Genomic DNA, 26690 nt, shown 5'->3' with positions numbered 1-26690 from the left:
AGGCCAGATCGGACTCATATAGTTCCTCCCGTGAATTCTTAGTCTTCCCTCGGGTCTCCTTCCAGCTGGCATTGCTCAGTAAACCTCCAAGGGAAGGGGGCGCAGCAGGTGTCCTCACCAGATGTCCAAAACACCCTCCACTGGCTCGGCTCCCTCGTGCCGAAGCTCAAAACTTGCGAATATGACAACAAGCGGGAAAAGACGTAAAAGACGGACGATGTAGTTCTTTTTTTTTTTTTTTTTTTAATTCTACACAGAGTGGTTAGATAGTATTTAATAGTCTGCAGTGGGAGCTAGCAGCCAAATGTTGCTGTTGTCACTTCGGTTGAGTTAATTGTGTTTAATTTGAAATTCCTGTCAGAATCTGTGAGTAAATATCTGGTATATGAGCAGCTACGTCCTCGCTGTTGCTATGCAGTTTAGTGTCATCAGCTTGGAGTCTAACCATTGAATACTAGCGCCACGTTTTCAGGATAAGGCACGGTTTATTCTTTCAAAATCAAACTTGAACAACATCTTTTCTCTGGACTGTAGCAGCGTATGAAGTCTAATGTGTGAACTTTTTCTTCTTTTGCTGCTTTTAACATTTAATACCAACTGCTTATCGTGGTGCCAGTTCAAATGCTCTGTAGTCTTGCTTTAAAACTTTAGACTTAAACTTTAATAGACTTACTCATCCCACGGGTGCAGTTGGCATGGCAGCTGGTAGTCGCCATTATGTCACATCCTGTTTCTATGGCGTCAGATAACTAACTAAAACTAAACGTATCCAAACAATGGACACTTGAACATGCATCAACCTTATGTTAAATACCTGAAATGACTGAAACCAACGTGTATTTTTAGTGTTTTAGTTTGGCCCAAGTCCCACCCACTAACATGGAGGGGGTGGAGCTTATGACCTATACTGCAGCCAGCCACCAGGGGGAGCTCTACTTGCTTTGGCTTCACTTTAGAGGAGCAGTTCCACCGTCCATATTTTTACAGTCGATGGTTTCAAACCACATCCACGTTGCATGAAGTTGACTCCGACATAACATACACAAACGTGCATCTCAACCATTTGCATGCACTTTTTGTGAAACATTCAAAAGTAAAACGAATGTGATTTTTTAAAATTTAGTGTAATACAAACTGAGTTCAGTGTAATGTGACAGAATTGGTGATGATCAGACTTGGAAAACATGGTTTATTGGTAACCAATGGCTGCGGTGAAATGTGTTTTTGTATCTCTCTCCTTTAAGCTTTGTTCAGATTGCCTTGTAATTTCATCATGATCAAGTTTATCAGTCAATGTGTTTGGTCGCTCTCTGCTTTCATCAAAGCCGATAACACGCTGCCCCCGTGAGAGAGAAAGAAAGAGAAATCATGAGAAGCTGCCGACGGCCTGAAACCAGCTTCAACAAAACCGCTCTGTGAAAAACTAGTGTTATTCAAAGTCAGAGCAGAGTATTCGTGACTGCACAGCAACTGATATAACAGAAATATGAGCTCCCGATCTCAGATCGTGACACACGCGTTAGAAGCTTCTGTGGGAGAGTTACACATCTCCCTCCACATCATCGGCTTTTAATTGGCTGCGCCTTTATAAAAAACATTTCCCCAAAGACTGAGGCATCAAACGCAGCGTCTTCCCTCTTCTTATTTTCCTTCCAAGATGAAAAGACAAGACGAGCGTGGATGCTTCAGCAGCACCTTGTCAGGTGAAGCTCAGGGACTCGGAGGCAATCAGAAGGTTTATTGCTTACCTTAATGTCTAACTGTGAAAAATAGCAGCTTCTTTCCTGAAACAACGGCAAAGAAACAAAATGAGAAAATGAAAACGACGTTTTTACAACACACAAATTGAACCCATTACTTTGTGAGCTGCCTGTGTCTATTTGTTGCTTAGTTTAGACATCCAAAAGTATCTGTATCCTAAACGCTGAATGGATGAAACCTGTCATCCTGTCTGTTAAAAGTTGATGCGAATAAACAAACCCTGCTTTGAATTTTAAAGCATGTGGAGGATCTAAAGTCACTCTTTACTTTAAATCCATGCATGCAGAAGCAGAACATGAACAATTAATGAATGGTATGGTTCATATTGTTGCAATGCATTATTAACCATATAAGACGGCATATGTGGAGTTATGAGGATGTATGTAACGTTTGCAGCTTTGACAGGGGAAGTAACGTACCTGTTTGTCACCTGTTGACGTCTAGAAGCCCTAAAGGCAAACAGTTGAGCAAGCCAGCGACCTGGTTAATGTAATGCAGGGAGAGTAAAGGCGCAATGAGAGGGTGAAGCCGCTAAAATATATCTGCATGTTCCTCAGACACGTAATAAAATGACAAAGGAAACTCTATACAACTTAACCACCCCTGCAGATTATTGAAAACGTCAACCCGTGCAGAAAAGATGACATGAAGTGCTAGTTTTTGTCAGAATTTCAGTTGCTATTGTTGAAAGTGAAGCAGGAAGTAGAAACAGAAGTGAGCCCGACTGGCAAAAAAGACACAGCGCCCACTAGTGTTTGGGTGGTGTTGTTACAGAGCGAGCCAGACTGACGAGAGCACAAGTGTAAATGGTTCTTACTGGCGTAGGCTACGTACGTAGGTTACGGAGTCTACCACGCACAGAGGCATAAGCAATACTTAAAATTAAGGGGAACTACCGTTTTTTACAACCTCGACTTTATTTCTGGCATAAAATCCGATCAGTTACTCACCCATATAACTTTAGTGTCATTTGGAGTCATTTCGGACGATATTTAGCTCCAGCAGAGCGCCGCGTATATCCATTTAGTGGGAGTGAATGGGGCACCAAAATGCAGCCTCTAAATAACGCATTATCTGCCACGAAACCCGTTCATTTCACCAATATTTTGTTATGATTCGCTAGTGCTATTCCCCGTTGAGTCCAGAGTTACCGTATACTCTGACTCAAAACAGTAAGGACGTCCAAATTGCACGTAAACAGTGCTCAGAGATGACATCATCCAGGTAAGAGGTTAGTAGGTCAGTCTACAGACCCCAGATGATGATAACAGGTAACTCAGGACTCAAAGGGGAATAGCACTAATGTATCACAACAAAATATTGGTGAAATGAACCAGTTTCGTGGCAGATAATGCGTTATTTAGAGGCTGCGTTTCGGTGCCCCATTCACTTCCACTATATGGATATACGCGGATCTAAATATCCAGGTTGCAAAAAAAAAACGCAGTTCCCCTTTAACATCTAAATATGTTTTTTTTTTTTTTAATTTCCAAATGTTCCATATATGGATGGACCAGTGGTGCAATATTGACAATACCTCAAGGGCCGTGTACAGATACTGTAGAGGTAACTAATTTTCTCAAATACTGCGCCGCACAGCTGTTTCTGAGAGTGCTGCGACAAGCGGAAGCAGATGTGAGTCTTTGGATTGAAAGGTTTACGATGTTAAACGCGATGGAAACGTTGAAAAGACGTCAAGATGTATTGATTTTCAAAGACCGCTCTTTTATAGAAACCTGTGCAGCTGAAAATTGATAAATAGTCACGTGTAAGTCATCTCCAAAATGCACGTTGTGATCAATACTGGACTGAAATTGTGTGCGAGCGCCCGGTTTATTGCCTCTTATCTTTTGAAATCAAAGTATGTCACAGTATGAAGGTAAAACACAGCTGCTGGGACTGTATTTTCCTGCCCTCCTCCTCTTCCTCTCAACCCTTCGCCTGTGCCTTTATTTGTCACTCTCTTATCTCCTGGCAGCTGCCCTTTCTCTCCCGTCCTCCCATTCATCAAGTCGCCCTCCTCCGCTCCCTCTAAAACTTCATCACACCTCTCTCATCTGCTCTCGCTCCGTCTCCCTCTCGCTCGTTCGGATTCCCCCCCTCATTCGCCGTGACTCCTGAGCCACCTCCAGAGCAGTGGAGAGCAGACTCGGAGACCCCGGAGTCCCCTGTGTGCCAGGGATTAGACCCCATTTGCATAAATCTGCATAACCTCATTAAGGCAGAGGGAGACGCTCTACACACTGTAGCCTGAGACACTTCAGAGCGAAACAGCCCATTAAGGATTGCAGTGATTATGGGATTATCACTCTTAACGACTGTTGGGGGACTGGACTGGTGTGTACTCTCTTAAAAGTGCCACGTTGCGTGACTGAATTCAGATTTGAGTCAGGTGACCTTCGGCTTGTGTTGGCCTTGGGCCGCGGTCCTGCCTCTGGTTTTTGTTTTTGCATTAAAGTTACTTCAGATTATCTACAAGATGATGTTTAACAATGAACTGTAATGGAGTGTAAATGAAAGATGCTGCTACTACTCGCTGTAGTCTATACACCAATCAGCCATAACATTATGACCACTCACAGGAGAAGTAAATAACATTTAAACCATCTTGTACAGTTCAATGTTCTGCTGGGAAACTTCTGGACCTGGCATTCATTGGTGTGGATGTTACTTAGACATGTAGCACCCACCTAGACCAGACCAGGCACCCCCACCCCATAGCAATGACACTCCTTGATGGCAGCAGCCATCCCCAGCAGGATGCAGCCACAAAAGCGGTTTAGGAACAACTAAAAAAAAACAACATGAAGAACAGCAGAAGGTGTTGACCTGGCCTCCAAATTCACTAGATCCCAAACTGATCAAGTATCTGTGGGATGATCCACAGAGGCCCCTCCCCTCAAAGGCCCCCTCACTAACAACATCCTGTTGCCAGACACCACAGGACACCCTCAAAGGCCCATGTCCATTCTCTGATGAGTCACCACAAGGGAGACCTACACAATATTAGGAAGGTGGTCATAATGTTATGCCTGGTTGGTGTATGTTTGGCTGTATGATTTCAAAAAGCCGGTGTCTGTTAAAATATTTAATATAGGGAAGAGACATGACAAGTTTCCATGTGTAATTGTCACTATTATCATAATCTTCATATTACAAAATACCACATTGGCACATTATGTTCTTTCTTTCTCTCCTTCGTGCACTTATTTACTTCAGTATGCACCCACACAACACAGCACACCCTGTATATAACCTCCTGTGTTTTGTAGATCTCCTGTACCATTTGTTTGTCCCTGCCCTCTAAGTGTTTGTGTTCCATGATAATTATAATTAGAAAAAATCATAATAATAATGTAAAAAGCTTTGCAAAAAGAAAAGGAAAAAAACCCCCAAAACAATGGGCTCCCTGAAGCAACCTGAAAAAAAGCAAAGGTTTTGGTCACATGAATCATGTTAAATGTTAGTTTTAAACTCTGACTAACAGTAAACCATTTACCGCCTCAGCAAATGGAATTACATTAGGGATCTTAGTCCAGGAACTATCTGGGGAAAGTGAGCGCTACTTTCTGGAAGCTAAACAGCTAAACGTAATCCAGTGTAGTGTGGCGGACCGGACCGTGATGAGGACGCTCATTAAGAGGCCCTAATGTTGAAGATGCTGGTGTCGTGTTTCTTTGCCAGTGTTTTCTTAAGTTGGAGTCTCTTGACTTTAAGGGCTTCTGCAGGAAATGGTTGCAAACACAATCAAGAGAGCTGCTGCTGCTTTGTGTTGCCTCGCTGGCAAAAGCTCGGGGGCTGAATTCATCTTTTGTAATCGCTTGTCCTGTGAAGGGTCACAAGGGGGGCTGGAGCCTATCCCAGCTGACGGAGGGAGGAAGCTGGAGTACCTGGAGAGAACCCACGCAGACACAGGGAGAACATGGAAACTACACACAGAAAGGAACCAGTCGGCCCATGGATTAGAACCCAGAACCTTCTCACTGTGAGGAACGAGATAAACATACATCTACCTGACTAAAGAGGGGAGAGGGACATGCTGCAGTTAACATACTATACAGCAGTAGCAAAGAGTTGCATGACTAGCAATAGAAAAGAAATTAGAGGACAGGAGCTCGGTGCCAGAGAGAAGAGAGTAGAGGACATGTGTTGGGTGCATCAACCCCCAGCAGCCTAGGCCTATAGTAGCATAACTAAGGGATGGTTCGGTCCAGCTCTATCTATAAGCTTTATCAAAAAGGAAAGTCTTAAAAGTAGGGGGAGTTTGCCTCCCGAATGCCTGTGTCTCCGCTCGAGCTTGAGTCTTACGTTGGAGCTTTTTGCACTTTAACCTCCACCGTTCCAAGGCACCGAACAAAACCGACAGCCTCAGCGAGCTGAGCTTCGCCGTCTTTGGCATCTCTGTTCTGCTGAAGCGCTGCCTCTCCAGGGCATGTGCTGTTTACCTCCCATGATAAGCAGCTGACACAGAAAACAATGTGCCAGCAGGTATTTTTGTCAACACTTTTTTAAAAAATTTTTGTTCAGTACACAAATGAAAGCACATTGGTGGGAATTCATTATTTATACGCGCTAATTTAGAAACGGCTGCAAAAATCCAAACCCGAGTGGACAGAGACAAACGCTTGGACTTGTCAAACCCCGTCAGCCGTCCCACACTGATGAGACCAGCACTTCTCCAGCAGTCTTCCGTCTTGTCCGGCCGGCATCTCTAACGAGACGAAAATACGAGTAAATCTCCTGAAAACACATTGTGCTGCGACAGCGTTTTTTTGGAGAAGTGCTGTAATACTTTTGCAAAGCCGAGCAAAACCAGAAGCAGGAGTAATTATTTTCCCCCCGGCGCCGTGGAAGCACTCTGAGTTTGAGTGACTGATGAGTGATCTGGATGCTGGACGCGTGTCACCTGTGAGCCGACAGCTGAGGGCTGGATCGGCTTACAGCTGCAGCGACGGTGCATGCGTGGCTCGGATGGCGGGACGGCGTGCTTTGTAATCTTGGAAGCCAGGAAGTATTTTCCAGCTTTGTTTCACATCTCTTGCCTCTGGTATACTTCTATACTAAAAAAAGAAGTGGAAAATGACACGTATGAAGTCTGAGAATGCCTCAGCGTGAAACTGGGTACGCTTCAGACACGCAATTATAAGACTTTTAAAGGATGACTCACCGTTTTCCCTCGGTGGAGTTCCATTTTTATCTCGAAACAGCCCGCTAAGAAAATACTAGTAGTGAGGTGGAAACACCACCTTACGATTCATACACTATGACTCAGTGGATGGTGTGATTCTCACTCATCATTTCTCTGAAACTCTCTGTAATTCAGAGAAATGATGGCAGGAAAAATACGTCTGCTGTCGACGCATTGGAGCGTACGATGAAGGAGACCTCTTCCTATAGTTCCAGTGTGAGTAACGGGCGTCGGCGTGCACAGGTTTCACCCCTCTGCATGTTTGGCAGAGGGATTCGTCCTGATTCGTCCGGCCCCGGGGCCGCTGGAGCTTAACGCTGACTCCAGATAAACTTTGGAATCGACTTTTAAACAGAGTAAGGAGTGTGTATTTTATCCCCCGTCGTTTACACTGGGTGCGCATTAGCGAGGGATATTTTAATGGCGGTATAAACCAGAGGAATGATGACGGCGAGCGGAACCCTGCCGGATCTCGGCTGGTGCCCTTTATAAGGACAGGCCCCCGGCCGGGAGTCGGTTCTGACGCGAAAACCGGCCTTAAACCGAGACGTCACTGCAAATTACGCCAAGTTTAAAGTATTTATTTAAAGCTTAAGGAAAAAAATGATTAAAAAAAATACAGAATCCATATTAAATCTAAGAGATTTCTTTTTTCTCATTTAGTTTTTAATTAAACATCAACACAACAGATTCCATATTCAAAAAGGATGCACAGCAAAAGATCAGTTCAATCAGATTCTTCCATAATAGGATTGTTTTTGCCTCGTGTCTCTTGCTGATCACTGTCCCAAATACGAAATGTCCAGGAAGCCACGAAGCCCAGTGAGTCCTGGAAGTGTCATGAGGGGGGTCTCCATCACTGGGCTATAATCCTTTTGGCTGCAGTTAAGCCAGCCAACCAGATTTTTTTCCACGTTTCTTCCAGTAAGCGACAGCTGAGAGTCATCATTTAAAAGATGTACTGCAGGATCCGTTGGAAACTGTACCCCTGTCAGCGCTGATATAGTTTCGATCACCGTCTCCCAGAATTCAGCGACCCCTGGACATTCCCAGACTTAAATTTAAGACATTTCTGAAAATTTATTTTTGCTTGGTCGACCCAAGATGACCATGCAATCAGTGCAAACACTTGAATCCTTCTGTTTTATATCAATAACATACATCCCTGTACCTGTGGGCTGCTCTAGAACACAAAGTGTCCTCCATTTGGTCTGAACTGAGTCTGAACCGAGTCTCAGCTCTCTGAGATTTTAGCATGTGTCACATATTCAGTTTCCATGGCAATAGCACAGTTTGAAATGGCCAGAAGCAACAACAACAAAAAAATAAATTAAAAAAAATCCATCCAGGCTGTTCATGTCTTTCATCTCTAAAGTATCTCTACTTTCCCTCTCCCTCTGTCTCCCTCATTTGTGTCTATCGCCGTCTTTTCTTTTCTTTGCTCCCTCGCTCTTTATCTCTCCGTCTCCGTTAGCGCTGAGCTGGTGTGTTCGCTCGTGCTCCTGACACATGGGCTTCCCTCCTCATCCGCCCACGCAGTGTACTCGGGGAGGGGAGGAGGAGGAGGGGTGGTGGTGGTGGTGCTGGTGGTGGGGAGTTTCCAAGCACAGACAAACGCTGGCATACAAACACACAGCATGCGCACACTCATGCTGGCAGACTACAGAGAACCCGAGGTCTGCTCTTAGTGAATTATTCAGCCTGCGTTGGTGGGTCTGTGTGTGCAGCTAAGATCTTATATGTATGTATGTGCGTGTCAGAATCTTAAATAGTGTTTTCCTGGTGGACAGCAGCAGCAGCAGCTTGTCTTTAATCAGCCTCTCCATCCGCTTCCTCCTCTAGAGCTTCAAACGCTCATTATTAGAGGGAGAATGAAAGAAAGAAAGAAAGAAAGAAAGGAAGGAGTGGTCAGAGACAGCTGTGGAGTTTTCCATTACCCTGAACGCCACCACTGGACACTGTGGTGTGTGGCTTTATATATTTATTACATTATAGTCTGTAGCTTTTAAAGCGGCAACGAAAATGTCAGCGGTTAATAAAGTAACATGATAATCTGTCCATCCATTATGAATAACCTATCCTTTACAGGAGCGCAGGCGGCTGGAGCCTGTCCCAGTTGGCACGGGGCGAGGTGCACCCTGGACGGGTCACCCGTCTGTCACGAGGCTAACGGAGAGAAAAACAACCATTCTCCCTCACGTGCGCCTACGGCCAATTTAGAATTACCAGCTGATATGAACATCTTTGATCAAATGAAGGGAGAACATGCAAACACGTAGCATGGATGAAGTATGTTATTCTTTGACACTTCAACAAACCTGATTCAGAAAGAAAACTTGTTAAATGACGAGTACAATTATGTTAAAATAAGAAAACCATTGTGAAATCTGAATAAATATAAATATAAAGAGACTCGATATAAACATCCCTGCAATGTCGTCAACATGGCCTCTTATAAAGTGATTATTGTAGAAGCAATTTTGTACGAACTGAGACTATTACATCATGATTTTTAGTCTGTATTCAGTAATATGATTATTTAGTACGACTGGGTCCTTAAAATCGATTTTCCAAATCCATTTGATCGTAGCCTGAAATATCAAATTGACCATTTCCCGTATCCTCTCGCTGGAGATTAGTCCCTGTGTGATGGAGACGGAACCGCCAGAGCACCATCGGGCCTTAAAGCTGACTGGATTTAAAAAGTATGACGACAGAGAAGAGCAACGCTGCATAAAAGACGTAAAATACTGTGGAAATACCACAAATCTCTGGAACTAATGACAAAATAAATTATCTCTAAATGAATTGATATTGAACCCACTCAAACCGCGTGAATCGGAATCAAATCGATTCAGGATGGAGACGCCCAGCCCTATTATTTAGAGCCTTTAATGGCTTTTTATTCACTGTGTCAGATCTTGACTTGTTCCTGTTCACACTACTGCACTACCTGCTTTTGACAGTTGTAGATAACAGAACAGAGATCAGCAGGTTACAGATAGAGGTCAACAGAGTCAAATGAAGCCAAATATCTCAAACTGAAAATAGAAAGCACCTTTAAAATTGTTTAACTCAAACACGGTTCCACGGTTCCGCCCTCTGGTTCCACATAGCGCCATCTCGACCATTTACCTCTCTCAATGTCAGTGTTGGACAGCCAGTCTCTAAACAGTGGTTCGAGACTTACAGCAAGAAGGTTCTGAGTTCGAATCCACTGGTCAGCTAGGGGCACGTTCTCTCCAGGTACTCCAGCTTCCTCCCACCGTCCAAACAAAGACATGCTGGTTAGGTTCATTGGTGATTCTAAATTGGCCGTAGGTGTGAGTGTCTCTCTGTGTTAGTCCTGTGAGTGTCTAGAGACCTGTCCAGGGTGGACCCCGCCTCTCACCCTATGACAGCTGGGATAGGCTCCAGCCCCACAGTGACCCTCCAGAGGACAAGCGGTTACAGAAAATGAATGAATGAATAATAATACAGAATGTGACCTCCTCCCTGCTAGAGTAATACCAGCCTTCCCTCATACGTAGCCGCATGGCCTGAACGCTGAAAACACCATTTCCTTTTATTATCTTTATGCACTCTAGTCAAGTCTCTATCTTTCAAGGTTTGTGGCATCACTTGAAAAAACTTGATTACATTCTCACAAGCTTCTGTAGTTTCCCTTCGATTGATTTAAAAATGTCCTTGTTCAGCATCGATGCTTAGTACATCTGCCTATAGACTTCATTTTGGCTCTTTATGTGTCTGAGTGTGTGTCTAATGATGAGTACATTCACCCATTCCTGCTTCATCTTTTAAATGAATTCACTCTGAAGAACGCGGGCTCTTCTAAAAACAGCTCGGAGTAAAAACAGAAAAACATCTTCTTTTGGTCATTATCGGCGTCTGAAAGGCACTCGCTCATAAGCTCCAATACGAAACGTACAATCTAAACACGCGTCCCTTCCTTCGTATTACCTAGCGCTCATTGCAGCCAGACGAACCCATCAAGCTTTATGAGCCTCCGAGGGACGCCGCCGCCACCGCTAATTCACAGAGGCAGGCTGTCAAGCGCATCCGCAGAACCGATCTCCGCCGTTTCCATGAATATCTGAACAGGACCCTCCGCCGCTTTCTTTATGTCTCCTCTGAGGACGGCCTGTTGAATCCGGGACGGGCAGCTTGGATAGATTATGTGTCTTTTTTATGAAGGAACGGCGATGAGGCCGCGATAATGGCGCGCTTAACGCAGGGAGAAATGGGCGCAGACGTTTTCATTCAGGAGCCCCCGCGCTGACTGATGTTCACTTTATGCTGGAATAATGAGCAAAGGCAATTTTAGATTCTTGTGCTGCGCCTTTGAATGGCGGTGGAGGGAGGAGGAGGAGAAATAAGAAAATTACTGTTAATAATTTACAACTGAAAGGTATACATTGGGTAGTCGAGAGCTCAGGGTGGATGGATGAGTCAGCAAAACGTTATTTAGGTGAGATAGCTAGGGCATGCTTTTATTTTGCATTATTCATCATGTGCTTGTAGGTGTTCATATATATACACCGATCAGGCATAACATTATAACCACCTTCCTAATGTTGTGTAGGTTTCCCTTGTGGTGACTCATCAGAGTATGGACATGAGCCTTCTGAGGGTGTCCTGTGGTGTCTGATCAACAGCATTTTCTTTTTTGGGGGGTCCTTTGAGGGGAGGGGCCTCTGTGGATCATCCCACAGATACTTGATCAGTTTGGGATCTAGTGAATTTGGAAGCCAGGTCAACACCTTTTAGTTGTTCCTAAAGTGTTTTTGTGGCTGCATCCTGCTGGGGATGGCTGCTGCCGTCAAGGAGTGTCATTGCTATGGGGTGGGGGTGTCTGGTCTGGTCTAGGTGGGTGCTACATGTCTAAGTAACATCCACACCAATGAATGCCAGGTCCAAAGGTTTCCCAGCAGAACATTGAACTGTCACAAGATGATCGATGTTATTTGCTTCTCCTGTCGGTGGTCATAATGTTGTGGCTGATCGGTGTATGTGGACTGCTGTGCTTTTAGATTTTTACGAAAATAAGCAAAGACACTTTAAATGCTGAACTGCCAAACATCGCTAGAAATAAGATGTAGTGGAAAGGCTCAACTGTGATCAATAAAAACCTCCAACAAAACTGACAATATGACATTTCTTATTTCAGTCTAAATTGACCCACAGGAGCATGTTCTGCTATAGTTTCTTATCTGAAAAGGCAAATAAAACTACTTTGTTGGGTGAGGAAAAGCTTGTTGTCTCTCCCGTGGAAGTCGCTCGCTTTGTTGACCCGTCCATCCGCCCAGACGATGAGTGTTGGATACCTCAAACTTAAAATACCACTGTGAGGTGTGACTTTCACATATGCATGTTTCATATTCTGCATCTATATGCAAATGTGATCTTGGATGCTTCTGATATGGGGTTATATGAAAGTGGGCCAGTCTGTAAGTAGTGATCATCATCAGCAGCAGCACGCCGGGTGGATGTATTTTGTCTGCTCTGCTCCACCGCTCTCTGATAAGAAGCCTCGTATTTATCAGCCGGTGTGGTTCATGTGGTGTCTCTGTATTTTTAACACAGGGTCACGTTGCGTTGTGTCTTGCTGCTGCCCCTCCCCGCCCCACAAGTTAGATTTTCATCCATCATCAACATTTGTTTTAGAAATGTCTTATTTCTGGTGCCGCTGCAGAAGTAAACACAACACCCACAGACACACACACACACACACAAACTTGCACTGAATCAACGCAGTAATATCCCACATTAGTTATAGCTCAACAACTGAAACGGGGACAACTCTTTCCAGCGCCAATAAATCATTTGGCTGCAGTCTACAAACTCATTCCAACATAATAGCTGCAGTGGCAGAACAATTTCTCTGAAACAATGTGGAGCACGAAGAGCTCGAGTCCAATACAGGAGATTTAAATCTCACCGGCCAATAGTTGAGTTTGAAAAGGAATGAAGTGTGCAGAAATGTCTGGGCATGGCAGGCTGCCGTCGTGCCAGTGGAAGTATAACACCTTATAAATCACAGTTTCAAGGGGGGAGGGGTGGGGGGATTGCAACACGTCACCTCTGTGAACTGCCTCTTAGGCATAAATTAGAAGGAGTAATGACTGTCTTCCCTCTTCCTTGTTAAAGGATAATTCTTGTTCAGGGTCCTTTTCATAATAAAGTTTAATGAAGAACACTTAGCAAGATAAATTGCCCCAGTGTGCAGACTTAGTCTCATTCATTCATTGATCATCGTAACAACGTAGGACCCATTATCTTCCCCCCAAATCTTGGCAATGAGCACAGGAAGACCCAGGCTGTGAATGTTCTTCATATATACAGTACTGGTATAATAAAACAAGACTGGCTCTTAAACTAAACATGAAGAAAGTTGTATGTAAATATTTTAACCTCGTTAACCTTGCTTAAAGTTAACTAGGTTTTACCTTTCCATAAGAATTAATTTTGGTCTGTTTTCATTTTCTCATACGAACCACGTACATCAACAAGGGTGCACACTTGGTAATTCCTCTATAGTAGTACAACATAAGCCTATCATTGTTCATTCATTCATTCATCTTCTGTAACCGCTTGTCCTCGGGCTATCATCGGGCGAGAGGCGGGGTACACCCTGGACAGGTCGCCAATTTAGAATCACCAATGAACCTAACCAGCATGTCTTTGGACGGTGGGAGGAAGCTGGAGTACCTGGAGAGAACCCACGCAGACACAGGGAGAACATGCAGACTCCAGACAGAAAGGACCAGGGTTCGGCCCATGGGTTCGAACCCGGGTCCTTCTTGCTGTGAGGCATCAGTGCTAACCACCTTGCCATGTTTCTCAGTTCAAACTGAATCTCAGTCCGGTTGCCTGCTAAACAGGAGCACGGCGAGACGCATCGTGGACCGTCATGTCATCGTTGAGTGGTGGCAATGTGAAACCGAGTCATGTGTTGACTTCGGACCTTTGAACTCGGTTGTTTCGTATAAAACAGACTCTGGAGTACGGGAGGAAGCAGGACGGTCGTTTTAGCAGCGAACTTGATGATGATGCCTTTTGAAATGCATTCCCTCGATACCTAGCTATACCAAGTCCACGAAAGTTACGTCCCGGTGCAGCCTCGGTGAAACGGGAAGGGCAAGCACACATGTGGGTATTTGGTCTGCGCTTGATGGGATGAGTAGAAGGACAGGATGAAGTTTAAGGAACCTCCCTAGTTAATGAGCCTGGTTGGAGGATCCTGAATACTTACTAGGCCTGGCTACAGAGGAGGTAGAAGCTATATGAGACATTGATTGTAGCTCTGCAAATTGTTGAGTTCTTTTCTATTTCTTTTATCTCTTTGGCTGTAAATATATATATTTCTGCACTTAATTCTAATGAAAGATGGAAAGAATGATTGCACCCGCTTGTGATTTTATTAATCGCCTCACTTTTCCTCACTTTGTGAACTGTAACACTTTAATTAATTGTTGAAGGATCGCTGTGATGTGGGCTTGACATTTAAGGTTCTGTGAGCCCAAGACAAATCTCCCCGAGAGGCAATTAAGCACATCTTTGATCTCGAGCGAGTGGATGTGAGGGTGTGATTTAACAGACGGCCTCTCTTTGCGGGGGAATCGGTGGCCAACTATGTGCCACGGAGAGACGGCAGCCAGGAGGATTTCATTCCCAAACTCATCGCCTCAGTTGGGGGATTGCACTGATGAACTCTTCCCTCTATTTGAAGGTCAGCCTCCGCTTTGGAATGAAAACCTTGACACGTGATTGGCTGCCACTCACCCCTGCTGCTGTGACGCTTGCTGTGTAAACGCACATTTGGGTCGTAGCCGTTAAGATTTTGATTTTAAAACATATTTTAACAGGTTTCTAACAGACTGTAGTGATTGGTTTGTGAGACAATCAAGTTGTCCTGTTAATTTCTGCTGGTTCTAGAGATTCATGGTGCCACAGCTTGATGTAATGTGGCTCTCAGTGGGGCACTAACAACATCCAATTTCATTCTAGAGACCTTTCTGCATGTATTTTTTTTTAACTCACTTGAAAACAACTAACATCCAGTGATGTTTTGAAAACTGTCACTCCTCAGCAGTTCAGTCATTCCATCCTTATCTCTTTCCACCATTTTTTTGGCAGCTGGAGACTACAACACCGCCATCATAACATCCTTTTTACCTTTCACCGACATTTTAAAGCCCAGTTTCCAGGAGCTGGGCCTGTGTTGTGGGAACATTTTGATCCTGAGTCTGACATACTGAGCAAAAAAAAAAAGAAAAAAAGAAGTAGTAATTACGGGAACAACCTCGCTCAGAATTCACTGCAGGAATGAGGCGCTCTTCCCCTTTCACAGCCCGGAGTCCTTGAGAACGATTCATCACAGATGGCGTTTGCGAGGATCTCCCAACATGGAAATTACCAGAAGTGTCAGACATGATAAGAGTCTGCTTGGCTCTAGGTTTAATTAAAGTTTTTTTGTTTTTTGTCCTTTATCCAAAAAAAAGTCCTCTAATGAACCCCTCCCATATGCAATATTCCACTGAAAAACATTTTTCTGTGCCTGAAAGTTGAATTCTCATTATAAGGGATGACTCTTATGTGAGATGTTGCCTTGTTAGTGGCTATCAGATGTGTCTGGAGACTCTCTGAGTGACGATTGTCTTTCTGGGAATATTCAGAAGACATTTTTCTTGGCAACAATGCTGAAATGATCACACATTATCAACCTTACGATCCATTCCTTGGATCATACTTCCCAAGGAGTGTATACTATAAATCTGTGCATATACAGTCTTTATAAAATAAATCACCACCCTTCAGAGTCTCCAGAGTCTCTCACTGTTGACGATGACATGTCCCGATGATTTATAGTAATCCAGATGTCACCATGCCGGTAATTTCCTGTCGGGTAAAATATGGAATAGTGGGAAGACAGGTGGTGGTGGTGGGGGGTTATGTATTATGTTATGTATCATAGATAGGGATCACTGATACTGATTACACTGTAAAACTGGACAAGTTGCTTAGTGTGACACCAGCCGGCAGTTAGAGCATTAGATTTGGAACAATGAGGTCACTGGGTTAGGGTTAGTTCGAATCCCTATGTCCATGACTGAGGTGCCTTGAGCAAGCAATACCCCAACCTTGCATGGCTACTACGTGGGCCTTCTGAGGGTGTCCTGTGCTGTCTGGTGGGGGCCTTTGAGGGGAGGGTCCTCTGTGGATCATCCCACAGATACTTGATCAGTTTGGGATCTAGTGAATTTGGAGGCCAGGTCAACACCTTGTGCTGTTCTTCATGTTTTTTTGAGTTGTTCCTAAAGCGTGGCTGCATCCTGCTGGGGATGCTGCCATCAAGGAGTGTCATTGCTATGGGGTGGGGGTGCCTGGTCTGGTCTAGGTGGGTGCTACATGTCTAAGTAACATCCACACCAATGAATGCCAGGTCCAAAAGTTTCCCTGCAGAACACTGAACTGTCACAAGATGATTTAAATGTTATTCACTTCTCCTGTCAGTGGTCTTAATGTTGTGGCTGATCGCTGCACATGGCCAATAAAGCTGATTTACATTTGGATTTTAATGTTTTGTGTGCATGTAACTTTGTGAAGTCGTTGCTACTTTGAAACAGCAGTGCAGTGAACACCGCCACCTCTGAAATCTCATCGGCCGCCTCTTCTGACTAATTGAAAGCAGCAGTAGGTGACAGTTTAAGTAATGTTGTTCAAAACCAGGGAAGTAAATAATAAACAGGAACCTCTTCCAGATATACCAGAAGCTCAGAGTAGGGTGTCCTGAGTGAGAGTTAATTAACGAAGCAAGGTTTATTTTCAGCTGCGTCATTTGAAACGAAGTACAATTACTGCAACCTACGTTCAACTTACCTGCAAAAGTCACTCAGGGCCCTTTATCCCTTCCTTTATTCGTGTTCTCAGTTCTTCCTCTGTCATTATTTATGCCCTTGTGCAGCTTTGTTACATTGATTTGTGGATTTACATTTACATTTCATGTGTAGTTTTTATTAAAGTTAATAGTTTTTGGCCTTGTGCCACACGGTGTATTTCTTTCTTCTTTTTCAGTCTATATTCTCTGTTGATCTGATTGGAAAGTGGTTTTAAATTGGCTCGGATTTAATTCATTGGACATTTTTCTCCCCAGAAATTTCTTGTCTTTCCCAATCTTTTTTCATCCTTTCCTCAAAATCCCCTTATTTTTTTTTTTGTGTTTTATTTGGCATTCAGACTCCCTAATCCTTTTTTTTTTTTTTTTTTTTACATCAAACTGACTCATTTCCATTTATTCATCCCCATCCAGCCCTCCTGCTGCCTCCTGCTTCACCAACCGTTTTGTATCACCAGCCGATCCCTTCTTTCCCTCTAACCATCCACATGACTATTTATGAGTGTTCTGTTCCTCGCAGTGGGCCCCCACCGCTGAGTGGAGGAAACAAGGAAACACTGGGACTCTTGAGAAGTTTAATGTCCTTTGGTGGGGGCCATCTATCAGCGAGGCACATCCCCCTGACGCACACGTTCATGTTGTCTTTGTTGAAACGGGATTCACCCCTCGCTAACTGCAGACCTGTTGTTTCTTCACAGTGTATCACTGTGTGAGTCAGTGCACTGAGTAAGCAAATATGTGCAAATGTGTGTGTGTGTGTGTGTGTGTGTGTGTGTGTGTTCAGGCACAACAACACCTCTCAGAGTGCATTAATATCATTCTTTGACACTGAGCAGAGCCCGTGGATGGATCCTTCTGCTGTAAGTGGTTTAGAGAGAGAGAGAGAGAGAGAGACGCGTATCAGAGCTTTGAAGGAGACAGTGCTGCTGAGGTTGTGGTTACAGAGTAAACTTTTGACCACAATTACAAACACGCGTAAGCAAACCCATGGGCACACACTTTCAACTGTTATTTATGAATGCAATAAGGATAATAAATAAAGCGCTAGTCACAGCAAACTCTAATCTTAGCAGGGCAATGATTATGAGTGTCTGTTGTGTCTGTTATACTCCTACTTAGATAAAGTTTTTTATTTTTTTTTTATTCAATTCAATTCAGCTTACTTTATATAGCGTCAATAACAATACAAATTGTCTCAAGACACTTTACAAAACCAGGCCTGAAACCTCCAGAGCAGTGTTGTGCAAGTTTGCATTAGACAAGAATAGTTCAAAGTTCAGTTCCCGCAGATAAAAGTGAACTAGTTCAAGCTATTCTTTTTCGATCGAATCTCTGACCGACCTGCCCATCCATCCCCATCCGTCATTTTTTTTCCCACCAGGATCTGTGCTGCTTTTTTAACTAACCATTGACTGTATGTACTTGGAAATCCCTCAACTGTTTGTGTGGATCAGCTGCTTCTGCAGTGCCGGAGGCGGCTTCTCTTTCGTCGGCTGACAGCTGTCGTAAAACCTTTTTTTTTTTTTTTTTCTGAACAGGGGTGAACGTAGTTATTTTCCTGCGCTCGCAGTTGGAAAAATGATGCGTTCAGATCAGAGTTCACAAAAATATGAACGGCATTCGTGCACAAGGCGTTCGTGCACAACACTGCTCCAGAGCAAGAATGAAGGAGACAGTGGCAGGAATAAAAAACAAAAGGAAGAAACCTTGAGCAGAACCTTAAGCTCATATGGAGGGACCCATCTGCATAAGGCTGGCCGGGTAGAGACAGAGAAAGAGAGAGAAAAGAACAGCAGCAGGAACGAGATAAACATACATCTGTCATAGATACATACATCTGACTAATGTGGAATCTGATGGTGATACAAATACAACATACAGCTGATGATGTTACATGACAGTTTGATAATGAATATAAATAAAGCTGTTAGTGACAGCAGTTGTTCTGTCACGGGTGAGTTAGCTGCTATAATGATTGAATATAAGTAGTATCATAGGAAGGTTGGAGAGTTGTTGATTCAGGTAGGAGTGGAACAGATGTAGTATGGAGCTCCACAGGAAACACACAACTCCAGGCCAGAGATACTCACAAGAAGATGGAGGAGAGATAGATGGAGATGGAGGAGGGAGGGGGACACACAGCAGTTAACATGCTATACAGTAGTAGCACAGAGTTACATGGGTAGTAATAGATAAGAAATTAGATAACAGGAGCTTGGTGCAAGAGAGAGAAGAGAGTAGAGTAGAGGACATGTGCTCAGTTCATCGTCCCCCAGCAGCCTAGGCCTATAGCAGCATAACTAAGGGATGGTTCAGTCCAGCTCTAACTATAAGCTTGATCAAGAAGGAAAGTCTTAGTCCTGACCCTAAAAGTAGAGAGGGTGTCTGCCTCCAGAACCCAAACTGGGAGCTGGTTCTGCAGGAGAGGAGCCTGATAGCTGAAGGCTCTACCTCCCATTCTACTTTTTGAAATTCTAGGAACCACAAATAGGGATCAAAATGATCTGTTGGGATGTTATGGTACAATGAGGTCTTTAAGATATGATGAGGTTGGCCTTTAAGGGCCTTGTATGTAAGTAATACAAGTCAGGATTCGTTTTTGCTTCCATTTTATTTTGAAGGTGGTATGTTATCACAGCTGTAAAAGTGGTGGCAAGCAGGTCAAAATGATTTTCTCTGCAAGAAGTTTTTTATTTTTTATTGTGGTGCTGAACATGGCAGAAAGGTTTTAATTACAAACTGCATAATCTTTCACAGTTTTGCACAAGTTAGCATGAGTTCACCCATGCTAACCAAGCTAAATATGCAGGCGATCATACTTTGAACTGGGTTTTCAAAGCTGAAGAAATACTTATGAAAAGGTGCATTGAAGCCAACCCAACTTCTAATGGCCACTTCTAATGACCGACAGAGTTGGTCTGAAGCTGCTCCGCTGGGAACTGATGATTATATTGATGGATCATGCATGGATTTTCTTCTTCTTTGTTCTCATGATTGCATTCTCTTGATTAAATTTCTCCCTCGCCCCGCAGGTCGCAAGTTTGTCATCGCCAACGCGAGGGTGGAGAACTGCGCCATCATCTTCTGCAACGACGGCTTCTGCCACTTGTGCGGCTACTCGCGCGCCGAGATCATGCAGAAGCCGTGCACGTGCAACTTCCTGTACGGACCTGACACCAAGCGGCTGGCGATCGCCCAGATGGCGCAGGCCCTGCTGGGGTCGGAGGAGAGGAAGGTGGAGATCGACCTTTACCGGAAAGACGGTAGGAAGAAACAAAAGCGCGGTGGAGTGATTTCAGGGTTTGTTTGCGGTCGTAAGGAGAGGGTATGCGTATCTGCGCTTCGGCCTGTTGACTTGAATGTGGAGATGATGGTATCTTTGAATGGATGGGAAGTTGTGTCAGTGTGCTAGTGGCCTATTTTGATGGCTGGTGCAACTGGGGACAAACGCTGTGTTTCCAGTCTTTAAAAAGCAGATTTCTGGGTCAGTGGTTGAGTTTTTTTTTTTCCTTTTTCAGGATTTAGCTATGGCTATGGTTAGGCAAGCAGTCACTACGGTCATGATATGGTAACCCTCCAGGAAATGAATGTTAGCCTGTGTTGATGCCTTCAAATGCAACCTGCAAGATTGTGTGTGTGAATATCAGCATGCATGAATTTGACTGTGCTTCGGTCATGTGACTACGTGTCATTTTAGTCCTGAGGAGCATGAAAGTTTAGATTTAATGCAGTATGGTGCATTTGGTCTGTTTCCAAAATACATTTAAATAAGTCTAGTCCATAGCTGTGGCAGATAACTACAACTAACTAGAGTGACTCAAAACCCGTTCCAGTGACCATCTGTTCCATCTTGTGCCGGAACATCTTGTTCCGTGAAACAGCAGCATGTTTACTAGATCTGACTGCGTCCACCTTTTACATAATATGTACTTTAGCTAAATGGGGGAAACCCTCTGAGAATTCTCTCCTCTGACAAGACTGCATTTATGTCAACTGGACCAGGACCAGGTAACAGGATGCTGGTCGCTTCCATGGCGATAAAGAGCTGCCATGGTAATAAAGTCAGCAACTCCCTGGGCTACGACCAGAGCATCTGTTGGACATTTTCCACCTGTAGACAGACACCAGAGCAGAAGGAGGTAGGGACAGATGGAGGAAAAGGAGGGAGGAGGAAAGCAAAACTGGGAGGAAAAAAATTATGACTATGAAGAAGCGGGAAAAGCTATCAGAAGTGAGGAATAAACCACTGGGTGTGAGGTGGAAGGAACAAACAAAGAGGATGAGACGGAGAGAGGAACGGTGACCGACAGGAAGTGTGTTTCTCACGTCATCTGAAAGTGAAAAGGAAAGTACAAGAGAGAAGCAGGAGCACTGAGAGACGGCGCCAGCTGTCTCCTCTCTAGTGAGGTGTTCTGTGCCAGCGCAGCCCTCCCCACTGCGTGTTTCGCTTTCCACTGTTTATACTGGAGACGTGGACACACACACACACACACACACACACACACACACCATCAGTGCTACACAAAAGTACCTCGTAAAAAAAACTACAACCCTGTATATAGAATTACAGAAGAGCTGTCACTTCTGTGGCTCTGGACGTCCACCAGGCCAACGACGCATAGTTAAAGGCTTTGGAATCAGCAACATTTAAGGCCTGCTGCGTGTCTGGTAGCTGTAAAGCCACAGTGCAAGGGCTTCTACACGTCCTCCTATTGTAGACAAAAGAGAAATGATCGTATTAACTCAAATCTAATGGCACTGACTCAGGTAATGACCATTCTCAAGCAATAAAATTGAAATACAGGCAGGTGAGAAGTGGTCAATAAAGGGCAGAGGAAAGCTGTGCACATTCCCAGGCAACGTCACGTGCATTTAACCTTTTGTGCACAAAGTAAATACATGGATGAATCTGATTATATCACCCGGTAGGGCTGGAGGATGAGGCCAAGTGATAAACTCATCTCTTCACAGTGTCATATAGTTATTCACATTTATAGATAATACATGATTAAACAATGTTTTCCTTTATAAAAACTATAACAAGTGTCAAAAGATAAAAAACATTTAATTGCATGATTTCCACACTGAAAAACATTTCAAGTCAGGAAAACAAACAAAAGTTCAACTGCTGCCTTAAAAATGTCAGTAAACTCAAGTTTAAAACAACTTATTAAGTTAAATTATCCGTTAAAGAAAACTCATTTGATCTCCTCAACATTTCTAAGTTAAGATCAGTTTAACTAAACTCATATCAGCTTCCATTTTAAGTTGAGAGCATTAATCTTTTTGTTTCTACTTCTCATCTTGACGACTAACGGCAAGTTTTAAAGTTTACATAAACTTCAGACGGATTCATCTCACATATTGTCAGAAATTTAACATTTATTTTATTTAGGCTGTTTATAGAGGAGGAAATTAAAATTTGATCAACCAAAAACCACTTTGAGACTGATTCCTGGTGGAGAAACAGGTTCTAAAATCCACCCATCCATTACTCTTATGGTGCCAATAATTTAGCTGACGTTGTAATACCGTGTTTTAATCCTCCTTTGTAGAGGATTGTTTCAAAGGTATCATCGTTTTATAGTAACAGATCCCAGTATTCATATCATATCATCCTTCCCCCTCCTCCTGCATCACTTTTTCCAACTCAAAAGTTAAAGACATGAGTTAAATGAACATTAACCACGCAGACAAAACTCACAAGACAATGGATAGCCTTTAGTTTAAGTTTAGAAAACCTGTCATGACATGTTGGAGTTAAAGAGAAGAGAAACGTTCGCCTAAGTTAACGGGGGTGTAATGATTTACAGAAACGAACGGTGCATTTTTTTATTGTCTGATTTCAATACACCTTTAAGGGTTTTCCACTTGCTGCATCAAAGACCCATCTCTTCATCCAGTTCTGCTCAAGGAGCTTTGTTTAGCTTTTGGCAGCTTTGACACCACAGAGCGTGTGACTGTCCCCAGCAAGTTATAAAAACTGTTTATGGTCGTAACTGTTAACACTTTAACTTTGACGGGCTTCATTTATAATAATAGGTCTGAAATATCTGTAGAGAATACAACACTGATACGTTCCCGATATAGTTTCCTATTTCAGTTACAATCTTTGCAATTATCCAGCTTTAAATATGTCCCAAATCTGCAAAATTCGAGGGTAAATAATTGCAGCCCTTGTGTTAAGCCATCGTTCAATAGCTTAAAACAAAAGTTTCATGCAGTAGTAAAGAGTTATAAACTGTCATGGAGTCTGGTGTTCTGTCCTTATCTCTACCTTCAGTTTAATACAAGTTTCCCCCTTGCCTGGTTGAAATAATGCCTGGAACTTTACTTGATATATAATACTAAGAAACAATCAGTCAAAAACCTTTTATTTCCTGAGGTGACAGGGAAGAACACTTCCTAATTTATCTATATTTCCTATCAGCACGGTGGACATGTTAGCCTTATAGCCTACACTGAGAGACCTTGTATCAGAAGCAGTGAGCTCTAGTGGAGACAACAGGTTCCTATAAGCAAACACTCCTCAAATGACCTGAAGATGTAAGCAGTTATGACGGGCGTGAAAAGCATTTATATACAGTAGTCTGACAACGTGACCGAGCTCAGCCGACTGCACAGAAGCCCGCTGTGTGTAAACATGCTCACACGCTGCACTTGGACTACAGACATGTCCTTCTTTGAATGGGGAGTTGTCACAGCAACTGAGTGGGACTCTTATGACTGGATGGAAAAATGTGTAAATTGCCGTTGTGTGCGCTGTCGTCTGGAGCGTGAGGCTTGTGATTAAGAGCAAAGGAGCTGGAGCTATTCTTGAGGATGTTGACGCAGTGTTTCCTACAAATACTATCTAAATAAAAAATCTGTCCCACCAATTAGAAATAATTCTTACAGGACGTAGAATAGGAGCGTGCATTATTTATCAGTTTGTCATTAAAGTACTGTAACAACGCTAATTTTGGATTTAGCAACAGTTAGCAGCAGCCTCTGCGGTATACATGCATGAACATAATGCTGTTGAGACGTGGTTTTCTATGGATAAATGTATGTAAGATTAAATAAAGTATTAGTGAATTTAACTGTACTGGCTACTAGCTAGCAGTTATAAAGTTTAGCTAGTTCATGTTACGTCTTTTCCTCCAGGTTTTGACCAACTCTGTTAAAATAAGTATATATGTAGTCCGTGCCGTTTTCTCTGGTGGGTTAAATTGAGTACAGGACAGGTGAGGGACTGGTGTGTGTGGTGGGGGGTTTCAGGAGCAATAGAAAAAACACAACGCAAGCACAACGTCAATTGAGACGTGCAAACAATTTTCCGATTCGTTTTGAGACCCTGGTGGGCTGCCGTAGAGTCATTGTTGATTTGAGTGTCGCCTTTATTTGAAACTTTGTTAGCTATGCATGTTTGTGTGTGTGTGTGGGTGTGTGTGTGTGTGTGTGTAGGTGTGACCCCGGTGACTCCTCTGGCTCAGTCCTAACCACACACAAAGACACAAACACAGAGTCTTAGGTAACCCCAGCGGGCCTCCTTCAAGCCATCAGAGAGCGGCTGATCGAACGCAGCGGACACGCCTCATCCATAATGCACGCCGAGGGGAAACACTACGCCACCTCCTCTTGTCCCCTTTGCCTTCATCATCATCTTCCCCCTCTCTCTCTCTCCTCCTGCCTCAGCCCAAAGAGCAAAGAGAAAGAATAGCCTCCGCCTGGATCTTGAAAAACAAACTGCAGAAACGAGCATTCAAGAGTGTGTGTGCGTGACCCACACATGCGCACATGTATGTCCGTGAACACACTCTAAACACACACACACACAAGCTTCGTCTGAGCCCATTTATCTAGTGCCAGGCTGAGGCATGAGCCTTCACAATGATGGATCTCCCCTCTCGCTCTCATGCTCAATTGTTCGACTCCAATTGCTCACCAGATTAATCAATCACCCTGTCCAGGTGAACTGCACTGGGGAGCGTGCCCACATACACCGAACATGTGGAGGTTTTGGATCGGGCTACTGCCCCAGGTTGGGTGCTACCTGTAAGGCCTTGAGTCGCCTAGTTGAATGTCACCGCTGTGGAGTGTTATGTTGGCAGGGGTATGCAGTGACAAAAAAGGGGATGACGTGTCCCGCTGTTTGTTGTTTTTCCTACGGGGGTAGCCTGACGTGCACCTCCCTAAAAATGGCGACGCAGACCGCAAGAGCTGTGATTGGTCCGCTTGGTAATACACATCAAGGAAAGGTTAACTAAGGAGGTTTGGGGATATGAATATTTGAACAATTCTTCTTCAGGTGAAATTTTGGCAGAAGTTTCAGTCTCCATTGTTGAAAGGGAAGCAGGAAGTAGAAGCAAAAATTAAGACACAGCACCAACTAGTGTTTGGGTGGAGTTATTACAGAGCGAGCCAGTCTGACGAGAGCACAAGTATAAATGGCTCGCATTTCAACACTTCTAACTTTCTCATTAACCTTTGGTTCGTGGTTCAGTCCGCATCAACGAGGCGAACCGCGGTAGATTTGTTTGTGTCGTGATTCATAAAAGGACTAGGCTAATTATTGAAATATTAGTTGTTGTCTAATATTAATGGTGAGAAATGGTGAGAAAAACGGGGTTTTGCAGTGGCAGCGTGGAGGGGGGTGGCTCCAGGACGCTGGAATTCATTGTTAAGCCTTCTTGAGGTGTTGTGGGCCTAACGAAACATCGGTGAAGGGAGGTGCCCACTTGAAAACCCCAATGACATTCTGCATACTGCTGTTGTTTAGGCCAGGTTCCTGATGTCTTCATATTGATTGGTAGCTACGGTTAGCTGCTGAGCGGGCCATACAAGCCAGCAGCGTTAGGTTAGCTCATATTTCACAATGTTTGAATTATCCTCTGCTGCTCTGTGGGCCTACAAGCCAGCATCATTTACTTAGTTTATTTAGATTTTTGGTTAAGCTAGCCAGTAGCATTTGGTTAGCTTATATTTCACAACGTTTGAGTTAGCGTCTGCTGCTGAGCGGGCCATACAAGCCAGCAGCATTTACTTAGTTTATTTAGACTGTAGGTTATGCGTCATATCACATGACTATAGGTTTGTTAGGGTTTCTCAGTTGGACAGGGCCTCTAAATGTGTTTTGCCTGAGATTTTGGCACAAGGGATTGTAACATCTAATCCTGTGTATTAATGAATGTGCGGCTGCCTCTCTTCATCTGTCCACCAGGAAAGAGAAAACTGCTCAGCATCAACCAGTAGCAATGCAACATAGCGGGTACTACTACTACTACTACTACTGCTGCTACTACTACTACTACTACTAATAGGATGGTGCAATAATCCAGTGCAGTATTCTTTTCCTTATGCTGCTTATTACTTTATTACTGTTTGTGTTTTATACTTTTTATTGTTTTGTTTTTAGACACTTTTATTTAAGTACTTGTGCCTTAAGCATTGCTACCTGAGCCAATTTCGTTCATATGTGCACCTGTGGTGTGTATTTTGAATGACAATAAAGATCTATCTACTGTTTCTATCTACTACCAGGTGATGTCCCAATGGATTTTTTAAGATGATCACATATGACCGCGCACATCGCCAAGCCCGATCTTTTGTATTTGCTTTACGGCTGCCGTGAACCGAAACTGAAACGTTAAATAATTTGCGTGATATGAGGAAGTCCTTTACATACTAATCTGAGCAGAGTTGTGATTTTGCATTTGCTCTGACTGTGAATATTTATAAAGATATTGAGCTTGGTCGGTTGGTTATTTATTTTGTTAAAACTCTAAGTGCTTTTTTGGAATAAGAGCCAATAAACTTTTAGTTTTTGTTTAGTATCATATATTTTGCTGTACTGTTGTAAAATCA

General features: G+C 43.5%; 1 protein-coding gene across 1 annotated transcript in view; it reads left to right on the top strand.

The window, feature by feature from the left end:
• kcnh2b (potassium voltage-gated channel, subfamily H (eag-related), member 2b) overlaps positions 1 to 26690 on the top strand; it is a gene marked incomplete at its 3' end in the record, with an annotated part of 230626 nt that overhangs the window by 7140 nt on the left and 196796 nt on the right. Inside the window, exon 2 of the mRNA XM_084565710.1 lies at positions 19877 to 20107. Within this exon, the coding sequence (XP_084421836.1) occupies positions 19877 to 20107 (231 nt within the window). The remainder of the gene's footprint in view (positions 1 to 19876; positions 20108 to 26690) is intronic.

This window comes from Chelon labrosus, assembly GCF_963514085.1.
Source record: "Chelon labrosus genome assembly, chromosome: 18".
NCBI classification, from domain to species: domain Eukaryota; kingdom Metazoa; phylum Chordata; class Actinopteri; order Mugiliformes; family Mugilidae; genus Chelon; species Chelon labrosus.
This window is presented reverse-complemented; position numbering and strand designations above follow the sequence as displayed.